This window comes from Austrofundulus limnaeus, unplaced genomic scaffold, assembly GCF_001266775.1.
Source record: "Austrofundulus limnaeus strain Quisiro unplaced genomic scaffold, Austrofundulus_limnaeus-1.0 Scaffold5, whole genome shotgun sequence".
NCBI classification, from domain to species: Eukaryota; Metazoa; Chordata; class Actinopteri; order Cyprinodontiformes; family Rivulidae; genus Austrofundulus; species Austrofundulus limnaeus.
In genome coordinates this window covers 780,416-790,718 of record NW_013952407.1, presented here as the reverse complement: position 1 = coordinate 790,718, position 10,303 = coordinate 780,416, and the positions used below count along the sequence as shown (strand labels likewise).

Sequence of the window (10,303 nt, the reverse complement as noted above, 5' to 3'; positions counted from 1 at the left end):
ACAAAATATGGAAAAGTTCAAGGGGTATGAATACTTTTGCAAACCACTGTATCTGTCATCTGCAGCGTGTTAAATTTGTTAAAATACCCTGCATACCCTGTCTGTGTTAAGGTCATTAAATTATGCTTTCTAGTACAGCTACGTTTATATTTTCATTTCACAGAACCTAACAAATCATTTTTTAAACTAATCTCATAGGTGGTATAATAAATTCTCTTGCAGCTCATTGTACTTCTCTTGTTTATGTAAAAGACATACCTTTCAGTTTTAGCAGTCTAATACAGTTCCTACGAACGTGTAAGCTTTAAATCTTTTCAAAAACAGTGAAACCCATTATATTTGAATGTTTCTCGGTATACTAATCATTTTGCTGTTGTGTCTTGCAATGCAGAGTGCAGCTGTGGAGGAAACGGTCATATGGGAACAGCACACAGTGACCCTTCACAGGGTAAGTGTCGACAACTATTTAATCCATTTTTCCATGTCTGCTCATTTTCGTCTCCACATGTCTTCGGCTACACACTCCTCCCTTTTTTTTTCCGTTCTGTCCTCTGTCCATCTCTGTCTCTTCTGTCTCTGCGCAGAGAAACTCTGCTGCAGGAGCAGGATGTGTGCTCGTGAAACAATAGTCAGGGAATCCAGATGGCAGGAAACAAGACTAAGGAAGATGAAAATTAGCATCCTTTTCCTTACTACTTCATTTCACTTCCTTCCTGGCAACATACTCCTCTTCTTAATACAAACCCAGACAGGAAAAAAAAGAGAGCAGTATTTTTGATTTGCTCCCCCCACCCTTAAATTATGATAAACTGTACTTCCAATCTACTGTTTTAAGTATATCACTAGTTAATGTTACACATCCAGCAACCTCAGCTTTAACAATCAAACTATTTTGAGTCAAAGCTCTAAATCACTGTCTTGCTGTATTCTAGATGTCTGACTGTAGTTTTGCAGACAGTAGACTCTAATTGTTGATGCTGCTCTATGGTGGGATTGCACAGAGCACCTGTCTAGACTGGGCTGCTTGCTGTAATCTAATTAGTAGAGGCTTTATCAAGGCTGAAGAAGTGGCCCTGTGTGACCTGCAGTTCTCAGCCTTACYTCAGAGCTGTTGTGTTGTGGTAGTGGGATTAACTGTTAGCTTCACACAGCATGTTACCTTTGGGACTGTCTTTCTGTCTTTTACAAAGACAAAAGTACAGCATTCCTAGAAAGTATGGCTGCATAGCTTGTAGTTGTCAACAAAGATTTCCTTATTTGGTTAACACTAGTTCTTAGCGGTATCCGTTAGTCTTGTCTGTTTTTGTGTGTTCAGGCTGCTGGATTTGGGTTTGGCATCGCCATCTCAGGTGGGCGAGACAACCCTCATTTCCAAAGTGGAGAGACGTCCATTGTGATATCTGATGTATTGAAAGGAGGTCCTGCAGAGGGTTTACTACAGTATGTTTGTGCACTGCATAACTTTATTCTATTTTATATTAAAGCTATGTGTTAAGAGCATTTTTGGAGCTTACTTTCATCTATTTGTTTAATTTTTAGAGAAAATGACCGAGTTGTTATGGTCAATGGAGTCTCAATGGACAATGTGGACCATTCATATGCTGTTCAGCAACTTCGCAAAAGTGGCAAAAATGCAAAGATTGTAAGTTTTGACAATTTATTTCCAAAATAATCTACGATGTTACAGAGAATCCTCAAAATTCACAATATTTTTTTTTTGCATTTCAAAATGTGTTCCCCTCTGTAATAACCAAAAACCTGTTTCTCCTCCAAGACTATTCGTCGGAAAAGGAAAGTACAAATCCCAGTTTCCAAGCCAGGTGACAGAGAAACGATGTCTGAGCACGAGGAGGACTACAGCGACGAGAATGAAGATAAAGCTTACGAGCAACGCAGCGGTCGCGTTGGCCAGAGTCCCCACGGGGGCGCGAGCGGGGGCACCAGCAGACGTCAGGACCGTGAGCGCAGCAACAGCGGGAGGCGGGATCACAGTGCCTCGCGTGAGAGGAGCATCTCACCACGATCTGATCGCCGTTCACAAGCTTCATTAGCTCCACCCAAGCCTTCCAAGGTCACCCTCGTCAAATCCCGCAAAAATGAAGGTGCGCCTCATTCTGTCCTGGTATCTTTAAAAGTTTTTTTTCTCTCTTTTGGACTATACAAAGCATACAAAAAACAATCAGAATTTTCAAATTAGACAAGCCTGATAATCTTGTTTGCCGAGCGTTCATGGCTACGTGCCGCAGATAACGTTTGACATTCTGGCTTTCTTCTTATCACCTTTGAAAACAGAATACGGCCTGCGGCTGGCCAGCCACATCTTTGTGAAAGACATCTCTCCAGAGAGCCTTGCTGCTAGAGACGGAAACATCCGAGAGGGAGACGTTGTACTTAAGGTGAGACAAGTGACCTTTCGTGCAAATTGACCTGAACGCGGCCGAGCAAAATACGAGAGCATCGCGTTTCTGTTTTTACTGAAACTTTATCGCAGGTTGTGATTTGACAAATGTGGCTTCTACAGTGAGGTCATGATTGATTAGTTTGCTGGCTGGCTAACAGAAATGCCACACATTGTTTATTTTTTATTGATTTATTTTCCCCCTATTTTCTCTTTGAGTGGATAATTTTTTCCGTCAGCTGAGAACACGTTTTAATTGGGTAATTTGATTTAAGGTAAAATAATAGAAGAGTCGCTAAATGAAATTGTTTATTTATAATTATTTTATGCCCAATTTTTTTCTCTTTCAATGTTTGTCATGTTGCTAAATTTAAATATTTCAAAACTTGTAGATATCACAGAAAAATCGCAGTGTTTCTGTCTTATGCTGAGCTGCCTTTCTTTCCCTCTGGCAGATCAATGGCACAGTTACAGAGAACCTCTCACTGGTAGATGCCAAGAAYCTGATTGAGAGGTCAAAAGGCAAGCTGAAGATGGTGGTGCAGCGAGATGAAAGAGCCACGCTGCTCAACATTCCTGACCTTGATGATAGCATCCCATCAGGCAATAACTCAGACAGAGATGGTGAGACGGCACTCGTGAAGCTTAGCTTTAAATCCAGCTGAAGGGAGTTTTACAAAAGAGAAAACAATCCAAGCACTGCAACAAGAGAATGTTGATTAATTTTAAATTGTTATTTAATTTAGGTCATATCGATTTTCATTTATTTTCACAGATATTTCAGAGATACATTCACTGACATCAGACCATTCCAACCCCTCCCACGGGAGAGGTCGATCACGTTCCCCCGACAGGATAGAAACGGTGGACCACCTCCGCCACTCACCTCGGCAGATGAGCAACGGCAGGTAGGCAAAGCACATGCAACCACAAATCTGGTGATATGACACAGCTGTCATATGTGATACATTCACACTCACACCCTCTCCATACATCATGTTCACACACACACACAGGTGAGTGTGTGCTGAGTAAGCACCTTGCAGCACCAGCTCATTAATCAATACATGGAGGCGTAACATGCATAAACCATCACTCTCCCTGCGGAGCCATCAGTGAGTTCCAATAACGGCTTTCCTTGCAAAAGTGCAGGGTAAGAGAGGTGGGATCGATCATCGGCTGTTAGACCAAGAACTTGTTTTTTACGGATCTTGTTTTAAAAATGTTGCTAGACTCCAAAGCTAAGTAACTGTAACAGTTGTTTTACAGTCGTTATTTTGTCACCATCAGTTGTAGCTGTCTGAGTTGTCATCTTTCTGGTTTGAAGGTTGCAGTTTTTTAATGCATTGAGTGTAAAAGAGACCCAACAGAAACAGTAAACATACTGTTTATTTGGCTCTTTAGCAGGATGAGGCAACTAGGTTTTGGAGACATTTGATAAAGAGAACTTGGAAGTAAAACACACTAGAGCTGGGCGGTATGACCCAAATTTTATTTCACGGTATTTGACGGTATCTTTATTTTTTCATCACAGCTTAGCTGATAATAAAATGTACAAATGTTGCTTATTGACTTTTCTTTTACTGTACATCTGTCTGTGTCGCTGTTTCCCTCCTCTGTACGTCTGTTCTTCTTTGCCTGGTTGTAGACAGTAATGATGCATTTTGGTCCGATCATAAAGGGTTGAGAAAAGATCATTATCGGGTCTATCTTTGTGTGTTAATAAAACTTAAAAAGACGACTCACCTTGCACACCAGTCAACTCAGCTCTACTACAAAACTACTTCCCCCGGGCTTTTCACAATAAAAGCACGTTAAAGTCGTCTCCATTATAACGTTGCCCTTTAAATCTAACCGTGCACTTCACTGAAGAGGTGTTTACTACATTCAGCGATGGTGAAAATGGGATTTTTTTTTTTTTTACTTCAGTCAATATAAGCAGTGAAACACCACCCGCCGCCAGTTACTCCAACAAGCTGCTCCAATAATAACATTAGCATGCTAACGCACGTAGCGGTGCTGCGAGGAAAAGTGTCCCCTGGGAAACAGTTCACTGACGGCAGTGACAAAACGTTCCGAACATGTTCAGGCTATTTAAACCGGTATGTCCGGTATTCAGAAAATTCATATCATTACAAAAATAAACAGTTTTCGGTACAAAATGGTATACCGCCCAGCACTAAAACACACTCATGCTAAACCCATCTTAAGTTGATCTTGCAGGGTTCTGTGAAAGAAGTCACCATTATATCATTTTATTTACGCTGTTTAACATAAACGAGTCTTGAAGCGGGACCTTGAAATGCTTGTGCTTTAACTTTAGTTTCATTTTGCTGGTATGAGCCTTGAGTTGCAGATGAAATGCTATAATTCAAACAAAAAAAGCAACAGAAATCTTGTTCATTCAGATGGAAACTAAACATGAAATAACGTTGAGTGTGAGGATCTTTCCTGTGTGGTTTTGTTTTTACTGATCAACTTTTTCTTTTCTTTTTTTATTTACTGTCCACACTCTAATCGACTATTTTGTTTGTCTGTTTTCTTTTTGTTCTATTCTAAATAGAGAATTGATTAGTTGTGATGTTTCTAATCCATGTACCGATCTGGAAGCCTGAAATGTTTCCGCACACAGAAAACAAACCAGCTTATTGAAACGTGAAACTCAGAGTTAAATCTGCAGTTACCTTGATGAGTCACTCATCCTGCTTCATAGGACAAACTTATAGGCACACATGCAAGCAGCTGTTGTTATAGCAAGTTATCAGTTTGCTTTAAAACTGCTCGCTAAAGTAAATATCCAGCCAGTGGCAGTTATGTTTTTTGTGTAGATTAACTTGAGTGCTGCCATTTCTTTAGATGGTACTTCGTCACATTGTGGATTTACAATAATGCAGAGCGATGGCACTACTGCACAGATTACTTTTAGTGTAAGTGAATGCAACGAACAGGATAGTTTGTGTCCATCTGCATGTTTTTTTTACTAATTTAATTTGTTTGCAAATATTTATTTTGTTTGCTTTTTATTGTCACTTTTTTAAGTTGGTTATATTTCTGATAGCAAAAGTTAAATCTGTTTTTCACGTGCCTTCGGTTTAGGATGCAGCTGCATCTGACTCACTAAACCGATGTAAAGGAATGCTGTACTGTCTCTGTTTGGAAGGATAAAGAATTTGACATACTTCCCACAGTGCTTTGGCTCATGCACGATGGTTGGATGAAGCTGATTGGCTGAAAGGCTTCAGGCCATTCTTTTCAGTAGAACATTAGTCAAGGCGCTTTAAAACATATCGTCTGAAAGGTCCCTCATCAAGTGTCTGTTTCTGTGTACTCTGCAATAACTRTGCTGTTTATCAAGACATTCATTTAAACCATCATGGTGCAACTTACACATACGTTTGTGTGAGTACCTAACTTTTTAAATATTGTCATTTTTTTATTAATCTTTATGCATCTCATATGCAAAACTGGCATATTTTAGTATTGTAATTTTGCTAGTTTTTTTTAATGTTAAGTTTTAGTCTCTTGTTAGGAAGCGGTTTGTTTTCATAGTTTCTCTGACTGTGCAGTTGTTTCTCTTTTCCATTTTTGCTTGCTTTTTTTGTCTGTGTTCACGCCTTAAAAGTGAGTAAGTGAAGGGATGGAACAGATTTATAGTTCTGTCAAGCTGTGTTAGTCATTGTTAAAGGTAGGAAAAAATAGGTCTGTTTTCCTGCAAGCAGTTGAACATTTAGGCCAGTCCACTTTCACTCTGTGTTTTCTCCTCGTATGTTTTTTGTTTTTCCCGTTTCGTCCTCTTACTCTCATTCTGTCTATGATTCATTCATTATACAGCCCATCACAGTGTCTCTTTTCTATTTTAATACTGTTATATATCCTCAGGATGCATCTCTCGTTCATTTTATTTCTCCACAGCGTTCTTTTGCTCTGATGCTGATACATTCTGCTTGCGAAGAAATACACAGGTTTTTATTTTTAAAACTGCYTCCTTGTGAGAATAGCTGAAAGTGTTCAGGGATTTAGAAAAAGCCAAAAAGCCTTGGGAAGTGTTGCAACCATTGCATGTGCTGCAGCTTCACAGCTATCAGGTTTGACCATAAGTGACAGTCATCTGCCTATWAATGGAAATGCGTGCACTGTTTTTGTATTTTCCTTTGAGTTTTATTCTGTTTTATTGGGTGATTAAGGCCTATATTTCCTATGCTCTGTGTACATTTATTCAGCGTGAGGAAAACATGAGAAGACAGGCATGAGAAATGTTGGGTAGTTTGAGCCACTTTCACTGCCTTCACCTTCACATTGTTGTTCAAAAGCTTTTGACTAAAGCTCAAGTACTCTGGCAGGGCAAGTCATGTGATCAGATTGGAATTCAACCATTGTTTTAAGCTGCAAAAGTTTCTTTCCCATAACTTGCAAGACTCACACAGTTTTTCCTTGTTTATTTGATCAGGCTAAGCAGAGATCTGGTATAAAGACAGGCAATGCTTAAGGTTTTATGTTGGAGTGTGAATCAGTCTGTTATCATCTTCAGTGTGTTTTTTACCCGTTAAATCAACTATAAAATGTAGTTTTTTAATGTAGCTTTGCAATTTAGAGCACGTTTGCAAAACTTGCTGAACCGTTTCAACAAATAAAAACACATAGCTTTGAACTGATCTTTCTCACTTTATTTAATTGCTTATTGTCTTTTCTCTCAATTTTTTCTCCATGTGCCATGTGACGTAGTTCTGGTTCACGAGGTTTCCTTTGGGGTTTTGTTTTCTTTCTTCTAATGTCGGCGCAGGACAAAACTGCTAAACAAAGGACACACGTTGGCAGTGATGCAGTAATTTAAAGAAGGCATTGCTGTGAACTTTCTCTTATGGTGCGTTCACACCAAACGCGATTTCAGCGTCAGGAGCAGCAGGTTTACATGCAAAGTCTATGGTGGAGGCGCTTCAAGCAACGTCGGGAAGTTCTGCGGCGCCTCAAGCGCGATTAGAGCAGCGCGATTTGAACGATTTGGACGATCTGAGCGTCGAACGCTCAGATCGTCCAAATKGTCCAAATCGCTGAAGTTGGGAAATCTGAACTTTTGCAGCTCGACGCGCAGCGTCAACCAATCAGAGAGACTCCACTGTGTGACGTAGCGACATATTTCCCGACGGGACAGTTTACTGAATGAGGTCCACTAACCTGAAACAGACGGAGCTCCTGCTCTTTAGCTAAAATGAGTGCCTGCAGTCGTGTCCTGATCCGCAGCAATGCGTGACAGCGACTCATCAGACTGAAAAAATAGTCCTGAAAGCAGCTGTGAGCCTCTTCTCTGAATTATCTGGTGAATTAATTATGAATTAATTATCTGATGAACGTGACACGTTCTGGCTGTCTGTAAATAAAGCAAAGCCACTTCCTCGTCCGACATTAAACAGAGCCCGACAGAGGACAGAGGAGGGAGGGGCGGGGCGGCTGTCGCCGTGCAGCGCAGATGTCCTGCGTCTGACCTCAAAGTGCACAAGCTTCAAACTTCAGCGTTGGCTGCGATTTTGAAGCTGAAATCGCGTTCGGTGTGAACGCACCATTAGTCACTGCCATTCCTCTTAGACTGAATTGAGTTTTTTTTTTTTWAATCTTTTTACCCCATTTACTTCAGCCATCGAAGTCGAGATGAAGATCGCATTTCCAAACCAGGAGGCGTGTCCACTCCGGTCAAAAGCTTTGATGATGGTGTCTTGTCTCAGGCCAGTGACCAGGCCAGCTCCAGAGATGACAAACAGTTACCTCCACTGCCTGGTAAAGAAACTACTCGTTAATATTAAGGATTATTTGTTAAGGCTTGTGTTTAGTAAAAACTTTTACTTCTCTGTATAACTGTTTTAATGTTTTGAGAATAATTTTATGTTTTTGCCTTTTTTTAGGAACACCTCTAACCTTGTTAGGTCTAGCTTGGATTTAAGAATTTTTTGTTTATTTTATAACATTATTAATCATTTAGCTAAAGAGTGATGTCCTAACTAAGCCCTGATGTGTTGTTTATATATGTTGCAGAACCAAAGCCAGTTTATGCACAGCCTGGTCAGCCTGACGTGGACCTGCCTGTCAGCCCGTCTGATGCTCCTGTTCCCAGCGCCGCTCACGATGACAGCATTCTTAGGTAATTGTTTCAGCTTTTTTTTTGTTTTGTTTTCTTTCAAGTCAAATTGAACAACAAATGCAGTGCACATATTGTTCCCTTCAGTACTGTTGCGCTGTGCCCACCTGACTCACCCAATGTCTCCTGGGTCTTTTGGTTATATTGTTTTTAAATTGTTATTTTTTTATGGATCTTTTTGCTTCTCTCTGTTTGTGTAACAGTGTTTGTGTTTTTTCCTGCAGGCCAAGTATGAAGCTGGTCAAGTTCAAGAAGGGAGAGAGTGTCGGTTTGCGGCTAGCAGGAGGGAACGACGTGGGAATATTTGTGGCGGGAGTTTTGGAGGACAGTCCAGCTGCCAAGGAGGGGCTGGAGGAGGGGGACCAGATTCTCAGGGTATGCTGCACTCCCTCCTGAGCAACGTGACTCTTGTTTTCTAACTGCAGTAACTTAGCCTCAGCTTACACTTTGAATTAGTTGTGATGGTCTAAGAAAAACTGTTTTGCAGGAATATATTTTTCCTACAAGTGTCTGGAATTTATCACACATTTTCTATGTTCACACTGCAGGCAAATGTGACCCATGTCAGATTCTTTTCATTTTTTTTTCCAAATCCAACCTAGTCCAGTTGCCGCATCTTTGTTCTCCTCCTACCTCCAAACCCTCTTTAACTGCATCCATATATCTATTTCCTGGCAGCTGCATCTGTAACATCCTCCCACCAGTACACRCACCGTCTCTCCTCTGGACATGTCCAAACCAACTCAGTTTGGCCTCTAACTTTTATCTCCCAGTCATTCAGCCTGTGATGTACCCCTGATCATCTCATTACTCGTTTTATTAATCCTTGTCACTCTCAATTTGAGCCTCAACATCTTCAGCTCTGCTACTTCCAGTTTTTTTCTGTCTTTTTGTCTCCAAATCATACAACATATCTGATCTTACTATTCTGTTGTTGATGGCTCATTTTCATTCCTCTTCTTTTAACTGTGTACCTCCAGCTCTCCAAGTTCTCTCCCACCTGTTTCCTGGATTTGGATTTCAAAGGCATCTAGAGTTGATTTTGGTGTTTTGAAGGCACCAATTACGTTTTTGTTTGTTCTTTTCCACTCCCACATTGATGCAGTGGGAAGAACATCTGGTGTATTTTGTTTTTGTTTCTATAAAAAATAGCCAAATGGCTCCCTGCACTGTCTTAGATAATAGGTAAAGAAAATGTATTATTCACAGCCACAGTAGATGTCCTTCAGTGATGTTGGGATCTTGTGTGGGGACGACAACACAATGCATCTATTAGTTAGTTTGTGAGTCATTCCCGGGCTCCGACTCATGTCAAGTCACTCATTGTATCTAGTGTGAAGACACAATAGAGGTCATTCTTGCACTTCTGACCTCAAAAACAGTTGCTGACTGTTTCAACAAACAGTAGTTTAACTTTGCTGATGAAATGATGGAAACCCTCTTTATGTCAGTGTTGGATCCAGTCTTGCACCTTCTATAAGGCTGTGTAGTTTCACTTAAACCATGCAACGGAAGAAGACTATTCAGTACATCTTTTTACMGAAGTAACATTTACAAACTGTTCATCCGATAAACAAATAAATCCATTTGTTATTTTTCCTCCTGCCACCAACAATACAATGTCTATTTCTTCTGCTATCTGCTGCAGCCTTTATTCTGTGCCTGTGTGTGCTCTGCAGGCAGTACAAACACATCTTAGAGACTTCCAGGACATTGTTTTCCATCCTTAGGTAGTTTCCCTTTGGTCACGGTGTGCTAGTGGAGATAAAACAGTGAGG

At 40.5% G+C, this 10,303-nt stretch overlaps 1 protein-coding gene across 1 annotated transcript in view; it reads left to right on the top strand.

Annotated features, from left to right (window-relative positions):
- Positions 1–10,303, top strand: part of tjp1a (tight junction protein 1a) — a gene marked incomplete at its 3' end in the record, with an annotated part of 107,915 nt that overhangs the window by 76,815 nt on the left and 20,797 nt on the right. The window contains 10 exon segments of the mRNA XM_014026333.1: positions 392–448; positions 1,316–1,440; positions 1,540–1,642; positions 1,775–2,102; positions 2,293–2,396; positions 2,854–3,022; positions 3,174–3,306; positions 8,028–8,167; positions 8,423–8,528; positions 8,750–8,900. Coding sequence (XP_013881787.1) covers positions 392–448; positions 1,316–1,440; positions 1,540–1,642; positions 1,775–2,102; positions 2,293–2,396; positions 2,854–3,022; positions 3,174–3,306; positions 8,028–8,167; positions 8,423–8,528; positions 8,750–8,900 — 1,416 coding nt within the window.